We start from the raw sequence: 22200 nt of genomic DNA, 5'->3' as shown, positions 1-22200 counted from the left end.
AGTAAACAATCTAACCTTACACCTAAAGAAACTAGAGAAAGAAGAACAAACAAAACCCAAAGTTAGCAGAAGGAAAGAAATCATAAAGATCAGAGCTGAAATAAATGAAATAGAAACGAAGAAAACAATAGCAAAGATCAATAAAACTAAAAGTTGGTTCTTTGAGAAGATAAACAAAATTGATAAGCCATTAGCCAGACTCATCAAGAAAAAGAGGGAGAGGACTCAAATCAATAAAATCAGAAATGAAAAAGGAGAAGTTACAACAGACACCGCAGAAATACAAAGCATCCTAAGAGACTACTACAAGCAACTTTATGCCAATAAAATGGACAACCTGGAAGAAATGGACAAATTCTTAGAAAGGTATAACCTTCCAAGACTGAACCAGGAAGAAACAGAAAATATGAACAGACCAATCACAAGTAATGAAATTGAAACTGTGATTAAAAATCTTCCAACAAACAAAAGTCCAGGACCAGATGGCTTCACAGGTGAATTCTATCAAACATTTAGAGAAGAGCTAACACCCATCCTTCTCAAACTCTTCCAAAAAATTGCAGAGGAAGGAACACTCCCAAACTCATTCTATGAGGCCACCATCACCCTGATACCAAAACCAGACAAAGACACCACAAAAAAAGAAAATTACAGACCAATATCACTGATGAATATAGATGCAAAAATCCTCAACAAAATACTAGCAAACAGAATCCAACAACACATTAAAAGGATCATACACCACGATCAAGTGGGATTTATCCCAGGGATGCAAGGATTCTTCAATATACGCAAATCAATCAATGTGATACACCATATTACCAAATTGAAGAATAAAAACCATATGATCATCTCAATAGATGCAGAAAAAGCTTTTGACAAAATTCAACACCCATTTCTGATAAAAACTCTCCAGATAGTGGGCATAGAGGGAACCTACCTCAACATAATAAAGGCCATATATGACAAACCCACAGCAAACATCATTCTCAATGGTGAAAAACTGAAAGCATTTCCTCTAAGATCAGGAACGAGACAAGGATGTCCACTCTCACCACTATTATTCAACATAGTTCTGGAAGTCCTAGCCACGGCAATCAGAGAAGAAAAAGAAATAAAAGGAATACAAATTGGAAAAGAAGAAGTAAAACTGTCACTGTTTGCGGATGACATGATACTATACATAGAGAATCCTAAAACTGCCACCAGAAAACTGCTAGAGCTAATTAATGAATATGGTAAAGTTGCAGGATACAAAATTAATGCACAGAAATCTCTGGCATTCCTACACACTAATGATGAAAAATCTGAAAGAGAAATTATGGAAACACTCCCATTTACCATTCCAACCAAAAGAATAAAATACCTAGGAATAAACCTACCTAGGGAGACAAAAGACCTGTATGCAGAAAACTCTAAGACACTGATGAAAGAAATTAAAGATGATACCAACAGATGGAGAGATATACCATGTTCTTGGATTGGAAGAATCAACATTGTGAAAATGACTATACTACCCAAAGCAATCTACAGATTCAATGCAATCCCTGTCAAATTACCAATGGCATTTTTTATGGAGCTAGAACAAATCATCTTAAAATTTGTATGGAGACACAAAAGACCCCGAATAGCCAAAGCAGGCTTGAGGGGAAAAAAATGGAGCTGGAGGAATCAGACTCCCTGTCTTCAGACTGTACTACAAAGCTACAGTAATCAAGACAATATGGTACTGGCACAAAAACAGAAACATAGGTCAATGGAACAAGATAGAAAGCCCAGAGATTAACCCACGCACCTATGGTCAATTAATCTATGACAAAGGAGGCAAAGATATACAATGGAGAAAAGACAGTCTCTTCAACAAGTGGTGCTGGGAAAACTGGACAGCTACATGTAAAAGAATGAAATTAGAATACTCCCTAACACCGTACACAAAAATAAACTCAAAATGGATTAGAGACCTAAATGTAAGACTGGACACTATAAAACTCTTAGAGGAAAACATAGGAAGAACACTCTTTGACATAAATCACAGCAAGATCTTTTTTGATCCATCTCCTAGAGTAATGGAAATAAAAACAAAAATAAACAAGGGGGACCTAATGAAACTTCAAAGCTTTTGCACAGCAAAGGAAACCATAAACAAGACGAAAAGACAACCCTCAGAATGGGAGAAAATATTTGCAAATGAATCAACGGACAAAGGATTAATCTCCAAAATATATAAACAGCTCATTCAGCTCAATATCAAAGAAACAAACACCCCAATCCAAAAATGGGCAGAAGACCTAAATAGACATTTCTCCAAAGAAGGCATACAGACGGCCACGAAGCACATGAAAAGATGCTCAACATCACTAATTATTAGAGAAATGCAAATCAAAACTACAATGAGGTATCACCTCACTCCTGTTAGAATGGCATCATCAGAAAATCTACAAACAACAAATGCTGGAGAGGGTGTGGAGAAAAGGGAAACCTCTTGCACTGTTGGTGGGAATGTAAATTGATACAGCCACTATGGAGAACAATATGGAGGTTCCTTAAAAAACTAAAAATAGAATTACCATATGACCCAGCAATCCCACTACTGGGCATATACCCAGAGAAAACTGTAATTCAAAAAGACACATGCACCCGAATGTTCATTGCAGCACTATTTACAATAGCCGGGTCATGGAAGCAACCTAAATGCCCATCAACAGACGAATGGATAAAGAAGTTGTGGTACATATATACAATGGAATATTACTCAGCCATAAAAAGGAACGAAATTGAGTCATTTGTTGAGACGTGGATGGATCTAGAGACTGTCATACAGAGTGAAGTAAGTCAGAAAGAGAAAAACAAATATCGTATATTAATGCATGTATGTGGAACCTAGAAAAATGGTACAGATGAGCCAGTTTGCAGGGCAGAAGTTGAGACACAGATGTAGAGAATGGACATATGGACACCAAGGGGGGAAAACTGCGGTGAGGTGGGGATGGTGGTGTGCTGAATTGGGCGATTGGGATTGACATGTATACACTGATGTGTATAAAATTGATGCCTAATAAGAACCTGCAGTATAAAAAAACAAACAAAACAACTAATACTAAACTTTCATTGGGTTATTTGTATGGAAATATGTTAATATAAATGTTTCAGACATTACATGAAATTTCTAAAAATCTTGTATTTGTATGGAGATATGTATGGAAATATGTTAACATAAATGTTTCAGACATTACATGAAAAAAAAAAAATTAGAGAAACCAAATGTTGTAGCTTTAAAATTATAGGAATTGGTATGGCTTATGAGAATTATATCAATGATTTAGAAGAATTAATGAATACTTAAACATTTTATTTCTTATGCCAAATACTGTGTACTGGTTGTTTAAAAGACATATATTTAGGAGGTATTCCAAAAACGAAGTAGTAGTAGAAAGGTCCTTCATGCCAAGTTTTTATATAATAAATACGAGATTAAACACCAATGTGCTTAATTATGCTCATTGCTTGTTACTGCTTTAGGGTAATCTAAGCAAAATGAGAACAGTGTTTTTCTGATGTTTTTATGCTCCGTGGATGTAAGGGTTAACATTGCATATAAACAGTTCTGCAATAGGCCAATATTTAATACAGAACTTAGATTTGACAGCTATGGCTCATTGTGTAATCAGTAGATGTCAGAACTACACTGGCACACTTTCTCCTACTGCCTTAGGTGCTGAGATAGGCAGAGTCATGCCGAAGCAAATTTCCCTTATAGCAAAGAATGAGGAGGAGGAGGAGGTGTGATGAGGATTTGCCTATAAAGGGGAGCAGAATATGCCACCCCTAAATATGCCACTTTGGCACACTGATCATTTTTTTAAATTAATTAATTATTTATTTTTGGCTGCGTTGGGTCTTCGTTGCTGTGAGCGGGCTTTCTCTCTAGTTGCAGCGAGCGGGGGCTACTCTTCATTGCAGTTGTGAGGGCTTCTCATTGTGGTGGTTTCTCTTGTTGCAGAGCACGGGCTCTAGGCACGCAGGCTTTGGTAGCTGGGGCGCACGGGCTTAGTTGCTCCGTGGCACGTGGGATCTTCCTGGACCAGGGCTCGAACCCGAGTCCCCTACATTGGCAGGCGGATTCTTAAACACTGCGCCACCAGGGAAGTCCCTACACTGATCGTTTTGAATTAAAGATACTTAAGAAATAGCAGTGCAAGAAGGATACTGACCTCCTCTGTCCCCCCTGAAAACAGGAAATAATCTCCCCTGTGAAAGGTACTCTCCCTGTACCAGGAGGGTAGAAGGCATCCTCATTACCAGAGACAAGGAATTGAGGGCAGAAAAGGCTGTATAAACAAAGCTTGTTACTTCTTCACTAATTAGCTACCCCAAGCCCAAACCTCTTTTTCTTGTCAATTCTTCACAAATGTACTGTTTCTTTGTCTAAAGAGCATAAAAGCTGCAGGTTTTGGTCACTTCTTTGAGTCTCTATTTTTTACGGGCTCCTTTAAGTACAAAATTTGTTTTTCTCCTGTTAATCTGTCATGCCAATTTAATTATTAGACCAGCTAAAGAACCTAGAAGGGAAAAGGGGAACAGTTTTCCTCCCCTATACTTATTAATGCTGTTTTATCCTTCAGGGTTTATATGTTCTTTTGTTCAGTAAATTACACAATGCTTATTTCTCTATGCCCTAATAGTTCAGGGACTCCCAGTCTTCTACTAAGCAAAACTTTACTGAATTCTGACTAAACCTGGGATGTCCATTTTAAGATCTGACTTAAGTACTGCATACCTGACTTTAGATTTTAAAAGTTGATCCTGGGACTTCCCTGGTGACGCAGTGGTTAAGAATCCGCCTGCCAATTCAGGGGACACGGGTTCAAGCCCTGGTCCAGAAGATCCCATATGACGCGGAGCAACTAAGCCTGTGCACCACAACTACTGAGCCTGTGCTCTACAGCCCGCGAGCCACAACTACTGAAGCCCACGTGCCTAGAGCCCGTGCTCCGCAACAAGAGAAGCCACCGCAATAAGATCGTGCACCGCAACCAAGAGTAGCCCCCGCTTGCTGCAACTAGAGAAAGCCCGCGTGCAGCAACGAAGACCCAACGCAGCCCACACCACCCCCCCCAAAAAAAGGTTGATCGTTTCTGTTTTCATATGCCCGAGCCAAAACTTTGGCACCAGAATCTCTCTAATCCCTGCTTCCTTTCTCCCGAAACAGTAGCTTCTGTTCTCAGGTGTTCTCGAAAACTACTAAACAGGTAACCTTTCCCTTCCATTAGTCTCAGGCTCCTCATTCCAGCCACTAGTAGTTCCTAACAATATCACCACCTTCTAGAAGAACAGTAGACTGCCTCAGGAGTGGGCTACATAAACCAAGACAGGGCACAGTGCCAGGAACCAGCATAAAGGAGACCTGTTTGCCTTCCGTGTGACCTTAGCCAAGTCAGCAAGTTCTCTTTCCCAAACTACCAGTGTACAAAAACGAAACCAGAGACTAACTTCTCTTCATTTCCAAAGGAATCTTAAAAGATGGGATTATTAATGAACTTTTTTTTTTTAATTGTGCAATTAACTTGGGTCCAATACCTTACCAGGTACTGGGAATTTCTTTGACCCACCCTCCTTTTCAGGGAAACCAGGCTGGTAGCAGAAAGAACAGTTAAGATAGAAGTAAGGACACCTGAGTTCCAGACCAGATGTGGCGTATTCCAGTGCCCCCAGGTGAATACCAAACTGAGTCAAGGGAGCCCTAGAACCTCAAGCTGTTCTTCACGCCTCAATGGACCAAGTTCACACGCTGCCTCAGTTTTCAATCCGTATCTCCATAAAGTGACCCTGGGTTAGGGGGCTGTATTTTGAACTTCTCAAAAAACACTTGCCTCTGCTTTCCTTGGGTTGTTTCCTTTACACGGCACAAACTCTGCTTGTACTTTTGCTCTTAAGAAAGGACTGAAATATCCTTCTCCTTCTTTTGCTCCAATTCTGAATAAAGCATGTTTGTCACAAAGCCTCCTCTGATATCCTACATTTATTCTCCTTTTGCTTTGCCTTTCTTCAACATTTACCCAGAATGGTCTGTAATGTACTCCAAAGGTTCAGACTTGTACCCTCTTGTGCTTTCATTCCCTCAGATGCCCCATCACTCATCTGTGGCTTTGCCTGTCTCCTACTTCTCTAGCTCTTATTTTTCTGCTGGTCTCCGGATCCTCCTCCTGCCCAGCTTCCAAAACTCTCCAGGGGTACATGTTACTGGCACTTTTTAAAGTGTAAAAGAGAATTAATTAATTTTCCTTCTGTTCCCCCTAAACTACGTTTCCTCCAGACATCCCAATCTTTGCCCATCACTTAGCCACTCCATTTAGAAAATGTGGAGTCCATCTAATTCCTCCATCTCAAGGTAATTATCAACTCTTCTCAAGTCTTTCTTTACTAATGTATCTCCCTCGCTAACCGTCAGTGGTATCGCCCTAGCTGAGGGCCTCATTACACCACAGGTGAACTTTTGAAATGGGTCTAAGTGGTATCTGTGCTTTTGAGTTCCTTCTGCAAGATACTGACCATTTAGCTTGTAAAACTCTTTGGCAAACAGCACCTCAGAATCTCAACCGCTCCTGTTGGAATCTTGAAGATCAATTCGTATAGTCCACAAACTGGGTACAGCAAATAGGTTGAGAGTTTTTTACCAGGTTGTAAGGAGAATGGTCCCTTCTTCCCACCCTTCTGGAGCACACAATAGTACAGGTCTACACCAGCGGTATTCAATCAGGGGCAATTTTGCCTTTGGTTGTCACAACTCCGGGGTGCTAAACATCCTACAATGCACAGGACAGCCTCCCACAATTGAGAATTATTTGGCCTCAAATGTCAATAGTGCCAAAATTGAGAAACCCTGGTCTAGCACTTAGGAAAAAAGGAATCAAGACAAATGGAGCCCAAGATAGGGTGAGTATTCGAGGATCCTGAGAGAAAGGAGAGAGAATCTTACAGCTGCCAGATAAGATCTTTATGGTTAGTCTTCCTGGCACCAGAGAGAAAGAAGGATGGTAAACAAATTATAAAGACACACTGTCATTTCTGTACTGATGAGTAATAACATTATAAATGATTGTGTTTTAGTAAACAAAAGGTCTGTTTTGCGTGACTGTGGGCAACCCTGTTTGGGCTACACGCACTGTTATAAGAACAAGTACGGACCTAACCCCTGAACATGATAGGGTCTTGCCAGCTGAATTCATTCCAACCCTCTGCAAACGTATCACATCAGCTATCCTGGCATAATTATTCCTCAAACAAGCAGAGTATACTCCTACCTCTACACCTTTGCTTATACAACCCTTAGCCTGGCATCTTCATTCCTCTGCGGCTTTACCTAAACCTAAGACATCCCTTCTTTTGACGCTCAGTTCAAGCCCCACCTCCTGTAAGCATACCTGTCCAAGCTATTTATTTAGCACTGGCAATATCTCATGCATGACAATAATAAGCTAACGTTTAATGACAGCTGACTCTATGCTAGGCACTATTTTAAGTGATTCATACCTACATATGAATTAATTTAATCTTCACAACGACCCCATGGTATATGTACTATTATTCTCCCCATTTTACAGATCAAGAAACTAAGACCCAAAGTGGTTAAGTAAGCTGCCCATGATTATACTAGTAGGAAGTGACAGCCTGGGTTCACAACTAAGCAATTAGCCTGCAGAACTCATGTTCTAAACCACTATGCTACAGGCAACATGCCATCAATCACATTTGCTAACTTATGCAAAAGAGCTCTAAAAGCTAAGCAAGACTGAAAGCCACAATAAAACCAAAAATTCCAAACAACAGGTCTTTGATATCTCTGAGGAAGGGGAGGCAGGAGTGCATGAATGTGAAATTTAGAAACAGACCAGAGTTAGAACACCAGCTTTAACACTTTCTAGTTGAGTGACTTTGAGCAAGTCACTTAATCTTTTTCAGCGTGAGCCTCTGTGTCTGAAAGATTAAACCACTTTTTAGAATGGTTGTGAGAATTAAATGAGATGATACAGGTGGGGCACCGAGCACATGCCTGCCACACAGTATGTGGTCAATAAATGATGGCTCTAGAACAAGAAGGACTCAAATTGTGAAATACAGGGAACGTTCTTTGCTAAACTATTACACAACAGTTATAAAATAGTATTAAACAGTAATCATAAAAACGTATTTCTTTGCAACAATACACTAACATGATTTTACTAATTTCCTTAATACCCCAAGCCTGTAAAAGAGTCAAACAACATTAATTATCTCTAATGAAACAAAAAGAACCTTGCCGCTGGGCATCAGACTAAAACAGCAAAGAGCCTTTAACTCATCAAAGAGAAATGCAAATAAATATAAAAAGCAAACAACCAGCAGTGGGAAAATTCCCATAAAGTGTACCGATAAAGGGGAATGTATTCAAATGTGTGACGGTTCTGGAAAGCATGCCATAAGATGAAGGGCTGAATGTTCAGTGTAATGAGAACCCGACGCCAAGAGCTGTTCAAGAATCAACAGTTTTTGCAGGTCCGGAGAGCAGAATCAGGTACAACTGGATATTCCCGGGAGGCAGGTTTCAGTTCAAGTTCTAAGAAGTGAGACAGGAAAGGGTTCCCCAGTGCTACGGTGAGCCTAACCATGCAAGATGTAATGTCCCAGCTGTGAGATGAGGAGCAGAGGAAACTGTCTTTCTGGCCGGTAACTCCGACCAAGTCCGAGGTCCCTTCCTAACTTTGGAGCAGGGCGGAGGAAAGGAGGACGAGCGAACACTGCACAGAATGAGACTGTGCTCATATTTCAACAATCTTTTTGGGGAAGGGTTGGGCGGTGAAATGTCATCACTGGGGAAAAGCGACATTAGAGAAATGACATCTCTACAAAATGCCTCGAAAGATTCAAGACTCGGTAGCTTTCAGGACCCAATGGCCTGCAAAAGATATCTTGCAGCTGTGTCTCTCCGACTCCATGCAAGGCGATTGCTCCGTCAAAGAAGCTTCTAGACCAGCCCCTAGCCCCCTTCTCACCAGCTGCCACTCCCAGTCCTCCTTACAGAAACTAAGGCCGGCTCGGCTAGAGGCCTGGAGAGAGGTCGGGGTCGTGGCCGGCCCGCGGTGAGGCGTCTGAGAGAGACCCGGCGGAGGGAGGGAAGCGCGGGCCCGGGACGTGGACCGAGCGCCCTAGTCCCATCAGGGGAAGACCCCGCTGCCGGGGCCAAGGTCATCCGGGGCCCCCAAGACGCCCGCTGCGAGCGCACTCACCAGCGTGCCGCCGCGCAGCAGCCGAACCGTGGCTCCCTCCATCTGCACCCCAGGACAAGCGCCGTCACGGATCCCGGGAAGCGGCTCTGGCCGGCCTGCGGGCCGCACACCAATGCCTGGGGGCGGGTGGAGCCAGAGCCCCGCCCACACACACTCCCTTGTCCCGCCCCCTAGCCCTTACGGAAGGCCGAGATAGACAAACAGCTTCCTCTCCGCTTTCGCCCTGCTCACGCGAGAGTTAGGAAAGGCCGTGGGGCGGGAAGGGAACAGGAGACACAACAAACATGGCGGCGGTGACGAAGACGGCGGAGGCGACGGCGACAGCAGCGGCGTTGAACAAGGCGGTAGGGGTTACTCGGTGCGGCTGTCAGGAGGTAAGTAGCTGGTTACCGGCTCGGACGACGGTGACACGGCTGAGGAGAGCGGTTAAGGAGGAGAGCGGTTAAGAAGGAGCGGCGCGAGGAGAGAGCAGGGTGTTCGCGACGGGCTGACTCCGCCCTGAACTCAGCCTCAGCGAAGGGGCGGGCGTGGTCGGTTGGTCTGCGGGGGTCACGCTCCAGGACCTTCCTGGCCCGAGCACGGAGGTTGCGGTGTCTGGCCGCGGGAGCCCCGAGGAAACGAACGGTCCCTGCGGTGGCGTCGCCGTCTGGCAGGGGCTTGGCGGCTCCTGGGTAGGGAGCTGCCTCTCGCTCTGACAGGTGGTCGTGGCGGGGGGCCGCCCCGAAATTTGCGTCTTCACCGGGTCCCGGGGCCAGGGGATCAGCCGAGGTGCGGGTCTCCTAGGTGTTCCGAATCCTGGTGAGGATGCCGCCCCGACGCCAGTTCCGGGCTGCTCGTTGGGACGACTTTTTAAAGCCTCCTTCTTTTATCTGACGGTCCTTCCTAGATCCGTTTCTACTGCTTGTGCACTCTAATTTTGGGGAGATGTGAGGTTTGGGGAGGATTTTGCAGCGAAGAACTGTTCAGGTTCGTGCAGGATTTAAGTCTTTTAATAAACTGTCCGGCGTGCGAGTAGTCAAGCCATGCATCTAGTAAGTGCTCGGTAAATTGAATCTAAATAGAAGTTAAACCGGTTCCAGCTGCCACTAACCACGTGGCCCATTTAGTGTCCCCTTAGTGTGCTGTTTAGGCCCGAAGAGGAGTGACAAGTGGAAGAAGAAGTAAAGCCGTTTTAAATTGTGAGCTCCACAGAACTTACGTTTGGAAGAAACACAACTTCCTTAGAACAACTTTTTAAACGTCTGGACTAACAATTTTACAAATCCCGTTTAATTTTGACTTTATGTTGTGCATTCAACACAGCTACAGGTTAATACAAGTTTGGGAGTTCGTTACAGCGAACTGAGACGTTTTGTGTTTTTTGCCCCCAGGGGTCCCAAGCGTTTCCCAAGAAAACCCTAAGTGTTTTGAGTTGAGATAGAGAGGATAATAAAGATGGGAATCAGATGTGCTGTTATTGGGCGTGCCTGGTGGGTTTTCTTTTTTAAACCTTTTCTCACAAATGTTTCCCTGTGGGGCTAGGCTAGTACCTTGTTTTTATGCAATTGTAGCTGTTCAGCAGTACTAATCCTGAGCCCCTGAGCCTTTTATAGAAGTGTACTACGAACAAATGAAGTTAATAACTTAATTTGGAAAGACAGTGACATTTTTTGCCAAAAAATGAAATCCACCAGTGGAAAAAAAAAAGATAGTCGTACTGATGCAAGTTACTCTTTGGTGATTATTTGGAGCTTTTGCTGAAGTGAACCTGCTGCTTTGTTGTTTATCTGTTAGCTTAGTTTTCTTTTCTGGTAGTGGTAGAATTGGCACAAGTTATTTTGTTAGCTTATTAAACCCGTAGATCCTAATTTTTTGTCACAAAGGTTTTGATTTATGGTGTATTTTTCTTTGCAGACCTCTGTATGGCTTTTCAATTTTAGTTGAAATTCCCTCCATGGCCTTTTGGAGTCCTTTGGTGTATCTCCAGAGTAAATTTCGATTACTCTACATTTCATCCATGTTGGAGTGGCAAGAAAAAGGAGGAACTGATTTGGGGTGAAAAGGTTAGATGGTGTAACTCCTCTTTTTTATTTTTCCCAGCTTGTATTTATTTGTTTTTACTTTTATATTATGTTTTCTGATTTCTCAGCACCTCATAATGTCCCTTTTTGCCTTCAGAGAATTGTTTTTTTGATGGTTATGTAATCAGAGGAAATGTGTTCTAATTCTTTTTGAAGTCTATGTTATTCTCTGTACAAACGAAACCTCATTTGTTAGACTTCTCCATTGATGTGTATTCTGTGGCAGAGTAAATCTTTCAGTGACCATAATTATTAAGCTATAAAAGTAAACACATTCAATAGAACTGCAGTCACTTAATGTGTATAGGCCTGCCTAAACCCCAAATTAAGTTACTGTATAAGGAAGTTAGTTGTTAGTTACCTTATGTTTAATAACCCTACCAGAAATGGTAGATGAATAAAATAGATCCTACTATTGCCTAATCATGTTGTTCTCAAAATCTAGAGTTTGGGAGGAGGGTAGGTTAAAGAGCCCTTTCGGGTTTTTACATCACCTCTATTTCATAGTTGTGGTTGTCTTCTAATTTGCATCATGATGCCTCTGTTTTACATTGTTTGCTCCTGGTTAAGAGGGGTTGGTTGTGTGTGTATTGATGGACAACTTCCCTTTTATGAGACTGAAGATCAGAGGACTTGAATATCAGAACCCAAGGAAGGTCAAGAATAGTTTAAGTTACCTGCTTCAAGATAAAGACGTTTTTGTGTTCTTTGGGGATATCAAAGCTTATTTCTCAAATGCTTCTTTCCTTCACTAGCATGGGTAGTCTCTGGTTGTTTTCTAAGAACCTTATTTGTGAGGTTTGAATGGATAGTTTCGGAGAGCTATTGGCATAAAAATAATTTAGGTGCATTCTAGCCAGTTTCTTTATAGACATGTATCTATACCCCATGGAATACCATACCAACTTAACTTTAATCAGAGGGATCACAGGGAGGACTCAGAAATTTTGCTGTATCATAAAAAATGATAATCATAAAGTATGGGAATGAGAGCATTATAGTTTGCTGATTCCTAACGTAGATTTTTATGTTACATTCACAAAGATTTTAAAATTAATCACTGTCTTAGATGCATCTTTAGATACCAGTTAATTTATGGAGTTCTTAGATTAAACATTTGGTCCTAAGACTGATGATTACTTTATTAAAGACAGGAAGATGGTTTGGATACAAAACTTTTTTTTTTTTTTTTGATATCAAGAAGTCTTCTGTAGTTTCACAATTATTCTTTTTCTATTTATTGTGCTTAGAATACTGGCTTGAGATGGAGAAAGCTGGGATTTGGACCATAGAGTCCATCTGGATTTAGGCATCTTTCATGCCTACTCATCTGTTCTGCAGGCTAGAGCTCTGCAAGGGCCTGTAATGCTGCACGGCGGGGAGGTGATGTAGGTCACGTGGGCACAAAAATGCTCAGGGATGGAAAGACAAATTTTAAATCGTTGCAGAATGTCTACAACTATAAACCATATCAGTATATTTAAAATTCTTAAGAATAGAGTTCCTCTCAAGTTTACAACGTTATCTTCCCTTTTTTCATTGGCATCCTTTATTGTTGTTGTTTTTTTAAGTCCATCATGCATTTTGATTGAAAATCGGCATACAGTTTTTGGCGGGGAACACGGTGAAACTTATAATGTGACAATGTGATAATAGCCAAGACTCAAAATATGCCAGTCGTTCTCTGTGATTAGGCTTACTTGAGTTCTTAAAACTTGAGATGCATGTATAAAAATATCATTTTCTTCTTGCTTAATGGCAGTCCTGTGCCTTTTTTCCTGCATTATCACATGTACCTTAGCAGTGTTACGCTTTCTAATCAGGATTTGGTAAGATTTATCTTGCTTATTGAAGCCTATCAGAGTATGTTCAGATATTTTCCAATGGCAACATCAGTTTTCATGTGAACTGATTGGCAAGAGGTGATGCAAAGTTGCAGTGAAATACCAGGATTTCTTTCTAAATTACAGCTTTTATAATTAGAACACAGACAATCTATAGGGCCTTACAGCTTTTACAATTTAAAAAACAACTTCCCAGATCTTATTCTTTTCTTTTTTGGGGGGGTGGGGGGAGAGGTATATCCCTGTCCTTACACCTTTTATTACTTTTTTCCTTTTTATATTGTGGGGTCTTTACCTGCTGCAGTACCGTGTAGAATGGTTGTTGTGATGCAAGCATGCTTGCCTTGATTCTAAAGGGAATGCATCTAAATTTTCTCCATTAATTGTGATGTAGATTTTTGGAAGCTAGCCTTTAGCAGCTTGAGGAAGTGAAAACATTCTAAGTTGGAGTAAATAATTGCTGTGTTGTTTCCTTGCACCCAGTGTTGCCATTGATACTCAATATCTGATTGTTTTTCCTATGTGGGTGGGCTGTTCTTCCTCACTAGAAAGTTTCATATTATTCTCTTTGTCCTTGAGATTTTAAAATTTCACAATGTGTCTAAGTGTTATTTATTGTTATTTATTCTATTTTGCACTCTATGAACCGTTTCAGATTGAATTGAAAGGAATCTTTAATTCTGGAAATTTCTTGATCATTTTTTTAAAAAGCATTTCTCTTCTTTGTTTTCTCTGTCTTTTCGAAACTCATTCTCCATCTTTATCTGCTATATTTATTACCTTTTTATGTATACTTTTACATTGCTTCCCATCCCTGTATGTTTTGAGGTGTGGGTTTTCTTTTTCAGTTTTATTGAGATATAATCTTATTATAGATTATTTTTTAATCTTATTCTTGATAATCTTTTTCATTGGAGCCGACTGGCCCACTTTTTTCCCCCCTAACCAGAGGGCAAATTTTAAAGGACAAATAATCAGCAGAATCAAGTATAGTCATAAAACAAATACTAATCAGTGATTAGGAAACAGAGGAGCAGTTCAAGTCAACAAGGTAAGATGGGAAAAAAGCAACTGAAACAAACTTGTTCAGAAACCAGCAGTAATCCTGAAGATTGAGAAAGCAGGGCCAGACTAAAGCAAGTGATTTAAAGAGGTGGCCTAAAAGAGTAAAATAAGAAGAGATGAGTTTGGGAAATTGTAAATTGATTTGGGAAATTGCAAATTGGGATATATGAATAATTGAAACTAAGGTGGACCGTGTTTGTTTCATTGTAACTAAAGAGGAGGTATATACAATGGTAACATAAGACACTTGGAATCTGGGACAGTGAGGAATTTCATAATCCAAGGTGTAACCATTTTTGGCTGCAGAAATAGCTACTGTCGTCTGAGAACATGCCATAAACTCCACATCTTGCGAGATACTTTACACTTATCTGTAAAACTTAAAACAGCACTGCAAATTGGTATTATTATCTCATTTTACAAAGTAGGAAACTAAGGCTAGAGAAGACCCTGTTCAGAGTCTTTAAGCTAGTAAGTTTGACCTAATACCATAATATTCTGTTGATCCAGAGGACAGATTTTCAGTAGCTTCAACTTTCTAGAAAACAGTGAAAAGAGATAGTAGTAATAATAAACCCCTAGGCATCTTCCAAGAAGGGAGGAAAGGAACTATTCATACATGTTGCATCAAGAAAAGTGAGAATTTGGTCACCTGCAGGTTCTTATTTGGCTAAATGTGTTCAGAGTAAAGAACAAATTAAATGTAAGGAGACAAGAAATACAAAAGTAAAATATATTAGTCTGGGGCTAGTAAACAAGGGAAACCAAAACTAGTCCTATGTTCCTTATTAGTTCCTAATAAGGAACTAATTGTTATACAGTTCAGTGATCTATAGTAGCAACACAGTCAAGGTAGTCTGTTTCCAGTAGATTTCTAGTTAAGTCAATTAAAATAGAAGTCTTAGTTCTTAAAATGTTGATCAAGCTTTTGTTAATTAGAAAATGTGCTTTTATCTCATTTCCACAACCCCACATTTCTTGCCACTGAAAAACTTAGGCTGAAAAGGACCCAGAGTAGTCCAAATATTCTTGAAGAAGAAAAACAACTGGTGGACTTAAATTACTGAGATATTAAGATTTTTATTATTAAGACTGTGTGGTGTTAGTGTGAGGATAGACAAAAATAGACCAGTGGAACAGAATAGAGAATCCAGAAGTAGAATCACATATATAATCACCTGATTTAGAAAGGTGATAAAAGAGTCTAGTGGAGAAAGGCTGGTCTATTAAATGCATGTTTTTAGGACAGTTGGATGTCTCCTTGGGGAAAAAAGTATATTTTGATTCTTACTTCACCATACACAAAGCTCAATTCCAGATAAACATATGCAAGGTAAAAAAATAATAAAATTTTTAGAAGAAAATACAGGAGAACATCTTCATGTAAAATATAGGCAAGGACACCAACAACTAACTGTAAAGGGCGGGGCAGGGGGGGAATGGGTAAATTGGACTATATTAAGAACGTCTGTTCATCAAAAGTTACCATTAAGAAAATGAAAAGGAGGCAACCACAGAGTGGGAGAAGTACTTAACATATAAATATCTAATAAAGAACCCATATCCAGAATATTTGACGAACTCTTACATATTACTTAGAAAAAGATGAACAACCTGATAGAAAAATGAACGGGAACAGATACTTCACTGGGTATGAAATAGAGGTTATCTAAGTGGGTAATTGAAGTACACAGCTTAATTAATTGTCAAGCCATACAAATTAAAACCAGTGCGATACCACTGTACACCCACCAGCGTGGCTAAAATGAAAAAGGCAAAAAATACCTGAGTGTTGGTGAGGACGTGTAGCAACAGAACTCTTGTCCCCCACTGGTGGGAGTGTAAATGGTACAGTCACTTTGAAAAACTATGTGGCATTATCTGAAGCTGAATATATGCATACCTGGTGGCCCAGCAATTTCAGAAGTCAGGGTTGTGGAGCCCTTGCTGGTGCACGGTGTGGGCGGGGGTGGGGATCAGTACTGGAAGGGTGCACGGGGGGGGTGGGGGGGGGCTCCTGGGATGCTGGTAGCCTTCTGTTTCTTGACACTGGTGCTGATTTTAGGGATGTGTTCATTTTGTGATGATTCACTGAGCTCTACCTTTAGGATTGATGTGCTTTTCTGTGTGTATGTTATGCTTTGAGAAAAAGTTAAGCATATATACAGAGAAGTGACTAATCTTTAGCTTTAAATGCCTACTACTGGCTGTTAAAGATGAGAACTTTTTTAGATAGTAAATTACTCATTAAATAGTTGGGTTTAGGGAAAGAAATTTTTAGCATATGGCATGTTTAAGAAGACCGTATACATTTACATAAATATATTTTTATTGGAAGAAAAAGACCTGTTGTCTCCTAGGTGCTAGACTTCCTCATCTTGTTCTTACTAGAAAACTTTCTGGTTATTTGATTTGCGAATTTGGGCTATAAACCTATGTGAGGACCAGTTTAGTTTATGACTACAAAATCTGACGTGAGGCTTATTCTCTGTACATCAGCATCAGGGATTTTTTTCTTTTCTTTAAATTTTTTTTTTTTTTCTTAGAATGAGTAGGATGATGGGTGGTGGTAGAGGTGGTGATTTGGATTTCTAGGGCAGGGGTCAGGAAACTGTAGCCCATAGGCCAAACCTGGCTCTGTTCCTGTTTTTGTAAAGCTTTATTGGAACACAGTCACACTTAATTCCTTTACATACTGTCTATGGCTGCTTTTAACTATAATGACAGCTGAGTGGTTGCAGCGGAGACCGCATGACCTGCAAAGGCTAAAATATTTACTGTCTGGTCTTTTACAGAAAGTTTGCCACCCCCTGTTGTAGATCACCTACTTCTCGAGCACTCATTCGTGGGAACCTTATGTTTTAAGAGCCTTTGCTGTCTGATATGATAGTCACTAGCCACATGCAGCTATTTCACTTTTAAATTAATAAAATAAGAAACTCAAGTCGTTTGTATTAGCGACATTGAAGCCCTCAGTAGCTGCACATGGCCAGTAGCGACTGGATTGGACACGCAGGCATGCTCCATGTCCATCATCCACAAATTCTCTGCAACAGCCCTGATTGAGCCACTTGGTTTCTCTACTGTCTCATTCATTGATAATCCCTGCTGATGTGCCTGTTTCTTTCCTCTGAATTTATTTTCTCTTTTTTCCTCTCTTTGTAATTTCTTTCTGTCCTCTAAAAACTACGTTTGAATCCCAGTTTATTTAAATATTAAATATATTAATTGTTCACAATTTTGTGTTTCTGTAGTTCACCAGGAAGATTATAAGATATTTAAAGGCGGGGATTATGTTCTCTGTTGCTTTGAAGTGCCTGGCACATAATAATCTCTGTCACTGTTGTTGTTTTAATACGTACTGTATCTCCCTAAATAATGTAAAATTATTTCATTTTTTCCCCCTGTAGGTATAACGAACTGTAAACTAAAAAAAAAAAAAAAAAATCAAAAACAAAGATGGGTGAAAAGAAACCAGAGCCTTTGGACTTCGTGAAAGATTTCCAGGAATACCTGACTCAGCAGACCCATCATGTCAACATGATTTCTGGATCAGTTAGTGGGGACAAGGAAGCAGAGGCTCTTCAGGGAGGTAGACTCATCTTAATACTACTAAATAATTCACTCTTTATAAATATATTAGTGTTAGTGTGTCATTACCCGTAGTATGAAGCCCACTACTGTTCACTACTGTGAATCATTCCATTTTTCCTAGAAAGATATGGGCAATTTTTTTTCCCTTCTTTAAACGTGTCAAGTTTTTGCTGAGGGAAAGTAAAGCTCCAGCAGGGCTTACCGTGGCCCAGAGATGCATTATGGTCTTGTGGGAAGGTTAGGGGTTCTAAATTCCCTTCCCATTCTCCCGGTTCTATTAGCTAACAGCAGACACAAGGAACCAAAAGGGGGTCCAGCTTCATTACACAAGGGGTTTGGCCATTAGGAAATCTGGGTTAGACCTGAGACAAAATAGGGGTTTCTGTTTCTTCTCTTAAAATGAAGAGAAGGCCAACCATGTATACCCACCTAGGAGGAGAAACCAGAGTAGAGAAAGCAGTGACCTACTTGAGCCTGTTCTACCTGACCTACAGATAGACTGTCTGGTTTGCTTACCACACGAAGACTGGAGTCTATTTCTGAACTTAGCTCAGGAGGTAGCAAACTACAGGCAGTGGGCCCCATCTGGACTGCTGTTATTACATGACCTGCAAGCTAAGAGTGGTTTCTACATTTTTAAATGGTTGGGGTGGGGGGGAAACAAAAGAAAAATAATGTCATGATGTGAAAATTATATGAAATTCCAACTTTAGCGTCCATAAATAAAGTCTTATTGAAACATAGCCATGCTTGCTTATTTACCTGTTTTCTATAGCTGTTTTTGAGTTACGACAGCAGAGTTGAGTAGCTGGGATAGAGACCATGTGGCCCACAAAGCCTAAAGTATTTGCTATCTGACCTTTACAGGAAAAATTTGCTAACCCTTGACCTAGGTGGTCTAGGGCCTTGTAATCCAGGGGCCAGCAACAGCAGAGACCAGGCATCACCTGGGAGCTTGTGAGAGGTGCAAAACGTCAGGTGCCACCCCAAATCTACTGAATCAGAAGCTGTATTTTAGTACGATCCCCAAGTGATTCCGTATACACATTCTGTTTCAGGAGTTACTGGCTTGGGAAAGCAATGGGAGAAGGGGGGACACTGAGCCTTGCTGTCCCTCCAGTGCAACGGGCCTGTTGGATGTTGGACTTGCACCAACCAGCAAAGTCACTTCTCTTCTCCTAGTGAAGGATAGAGGAAACAGTAGAGCAAAGGGCTTGAATTGTCTGCACCTGCCCTGCTGCCTCCTGCAGATGGAGCAGAAGTGCTTTTCCCGTGAAGCTGTAGGAGTAAACATTTCCCTCTTAATGCTTCAGTGGACAGTTCCTGGACTGAGACCCGAGAGGGCAGGGTTGTGGTCCCCCGCCCGTTGGTTTTCCAGATGATGAGCACTTGCCCCTTCAGTTTCTTTATCTATACAAAGAAGTAGTTTGATTAGGTTAAAAGCAAACAGCCAAACATCTCTAACTCTGAAATTCTTACAGTTCATAACATTCAGAGGTATCAGATACAATATTTCCCTATATGTGCTTAATTAGAATTTTAAGATCCTAAATGCAACCCAGAATCTAGAACATATGTGTAATCTGAGCGGAACTGCAAAACTCAACATTTAATTGTTTTAGATTAAATAGATTAGGATTTGGGGAGATGATCATGACTGCCCATTGTATTTGTAGAAGTGGCTAGAATCTTAAACATGTGTAACTGCCGTCACTGTTTATCCCCCTCTGTCTCCTTACCTGTCAAATGAATACCATACCCTGTTACCTTCCTCAAAACTATGTTGAGGACTGATATAATTTATGTGTTAGTAATTTGAAATCCCCCTAATAGAATACTGCTTTTGTATAAAGTTAACCTCAGTTCAGAAAGACTGATTTTTGTGAATTTAACTTTTGTGCTAAGCAAACTGTCAACTTATGAAAGATTTTCTACCACTCAACACTAAATTGCTAAATTGAGTTGATTCTGAGATGCATAATTTCTTTTGCTATACTTTGTTTATAGCTGGAACAGATGGTGATCAAAATGGACTTGATCACCCATCTGTTGAAGTTTCCCTGGATGAAAACTCAGGAATGTTAGTAGACGGGTTTGAAAGGACCTTTGATGGGAAGCTCAAGTGTCGGTACTGCAACTATGCCAGCAAAGGCACTGCACGACTCATTGAACACATTAGAATCCACACAGGTAACGGAGAAGTGGCTGGAGAGGGCATATCTTTACGGGCAGGTTGATCTATCATATAAATAGTTGTGATAGTTTGAAAATGAAGGTGGATGTAAGGTTTGAATAAATGGAGAAGTGACTCCGTTTTTACAGAGCAATAGCATACAGCATACAAGGAAGTGAGGCCCCTTGTACAGCTTCCCCTTCCTTAGCCATCTTCCTTCTTAATCTAAATAATCTCAGCATCTGTCTGCTTCTCAGGTTGGGCAGGTTAATGCTGAAGACAGCATGAAGTGATAAAATGTTTTTATCTTTATCCTTACTAAGTACGTTTCCTTTGCAGACCAGGGAAAAGGTTTCTGTACGGTTGCAGGCTACACTGCTAACCCTCAGATGTCACCTTAGCCATCCCTTCTGTGAAAGGGATTCATTCCACTAGTCAGTATAGTATAAAGGCTGTTATATGCAGGTTTCTTAATAAATTTTAATAATTTTTTTGCAAATGTGTTATTCTGAAAAGCATTTTATTTTTTGATCAATTTCTAAATCTAATGAACGGACAAAATACGAAACTTTTCGTAAATGAGCTACTCTTGCAGTTTCTCCCCCATTTTTCTTTTTAAACAGGTGAGAAACCTCATAGATGTCACTTATGTCCATTTGCATCTGCTTATGAGCGTCATCTGGAAGCCCATATGCGTTCCCATACAGGAGAAAAACCATATAAATGTGAATTGTGTTCCTTCCGCTGCAGTGATCGAAGTAACCTGTCCCATCATCGAAGGCGCAAGCATAAAATGGTACCAATGAAAGGTACTAGGTCTTCCTTAAGCAGCAAGAAAATGTGGGGGGTTTTACAGAAGAAAACAAGCAATCTGGGCTATAGCAGACGAGCACTAATCAACTTAAGCCCACCTTCCATGGTGGTCCAGAAGCCAGACTACCTTAATGACTTTACCCATGAGATCCCGAATATCCAGACTGACTCCTACGAAAGTATGGCAAAACCCACACCAGCTGGTGGCCTGCCAAGGGACCCCCAAGAACTCATGGTTGACAACCCTTTAAACCAGCTGTCAACTCTAGCAGGACAGTTGTCCAGTTTGCCGCCTGAAAACCAAAACCCCGCATCCCCTGATGTGGTTCCCTGCCCCGACGAGAAGCCTTTCATGATGCAGCAGGCCTCTGCTCAAGCAGTGGTTTCTGCCGTGTCAGCCAGTGTTCCTCAGAGCTCCTCGCCCACTAGCCCCGAAGCTCGGCCATCACATAGTCAGAGGAACTATAGTCCGGTGGCAGGTCCGAGCAGTGAACCAAGTGCTCACACGAGTACTCCCAGCATGGGAAACAGTCAGCCAAGCACTCCAGCTCCGACCCTGCCGGTCCAGGACCCTCAGCTTCTACACCACTGCCAGCACTGTGACATGTACTTTGCCGACAACATCCTTTACACTATTCATATGGGATGTCATGGGTATGAAAATCCTTTTCAGTGTAACATATGTGGATGCAAATGTAAAAACAAGTATGATTTTGCCTGTCATTTTGCAAGAGGGCAACATAACCAACACTGATGGAAAACAATCACGTTATGCTTTACTTGGTTTGCCTTTTTGTGTTTTGTAGTTTACTGTTGTTTTCTGCAGGGGAGGGGTGGGGGTGTCGTCCCTATTAAGGTGTTTGCTAATTTAAAGTCCATACATACAGAGTATAAATTTGACAGTGGAAACAAAATTTCTTTTTTCTTTTTTTTTTTTTTCCATAGAAACCTTGTCAGGGTCATTTATGTATTAGAACAGTTGGACATGTTGGTGTCTGTTTTTTCCTTTCATTTAGACATTTGAGAATTTGAGTGCAATGATAATCTTACAAGTGGTCATTTAAATTTCTCACATTTATGATCCATAAAAACTTCAAGGCTGATAGATACCCTTGGTATTTCAACATCTACACTGCAGCTAGATGTTATATCTGCCATAATTTCAAAATGGTAAATTACTTTCTCTTACAAAATCTGTTACAACTTATTTCAATGTTTAGTGGAGGAATTGCCTTTGAAATTGCCCTTAATTAAAAACTATTTAGTTAACATAGCTTAGTTGAATCAGTAGTTTAATTTCAACTGATAATAGTAAAGCAATTTCAGTGTAGTAAATCTTTCTTTTTTCCATAAGGGAAAATATAAAACATTGAATTCTTTTAAAATTA

At 40.7% G+C, this 22200-nt stretch overlaps 2 protein-coding genes across 7 annotated transcripts in view; one reads left to right on the top strand and one right to left on the bottom strand.

Moving 5' to 3' along the window:
* The window catches only part of ACADSB (acyl-CoA dehydrogenase short/branched chain), a 42263-nt gene extending 32869 nt beyond the window's left edge, over positions 1 to 9394 (bottom strand). The window contains exon 1 of the mRNA XM_068548712.1: positions 9264 to 9394. Within this exon, the coding sequence (XP_068404813.1) occupies positions 9264 to 9305 (42 nt within the window). The 5' untranslated portion in view covers positions 9306 to 9394. The remainder of the gene's footprint in view (positions 1 to 9263) is intronic.
* A 129-nt stretch (positions 9395 to 9523) lies between these two features.
* Positions 9524 to 22053, top strand: IKZF5 (IKAROS family zinc finger 5). 6 transcript variants are annotated; one of them, XM_068548706.1, is made up of 5 exons: positions 9524 to 9637; positions 11157 to 11305; positions 17643 to 17824; positions 19834 to 20016; positions 20623 to 22053. In XM_068548706.1, exons 3-5 carry the CDS (start codon positions 17692 to 17694, stop codon positions 21564 to 21566), a joined length of 1260 nt encoding a protein of 419 aa, XP_068404807.1. In that variant the 5' UTR covers positions 9524 to 9637; positions 11157 to 11305; positions 17643 to 17691; the 3' UTR covers positions 21567 to 22053. The 6 variants fall into 6 exon arrangements, with proteins under 6 accessions (XP_068404807.1, XP_068404811.1, XP_068404810.1 ...); XM_068548710.1 differs by having other exon boundaries at positions 9524 to 9934; XM_068548709.1 differs by having other exon boundaries at positions 9524 to 10031.
* The last annotated feature ends 147 nt before the right edge of the window (positions 22054 to 22200 follow it).

Source organism: Eschrichtius robustus, chromosome 7 (genome assembly GCF_028021215.1).
Source record: "Eschrichtius robustus isolate mEscRob2 chromosome 7, mEscRob2.pri, whole genome shotgun sequence".
NCBI lineage: Eukaryota > Metazoa > Chordata > Mammalia > Artiodactyla > Eschrichtiidae > Eschrichtius > Eschrichtius robustus.
The sequence above is the reverse complement of the archived record's forward strand: the minus strand, read 5'-3'. Positions and strand labels throughout refer to the sequence as shown.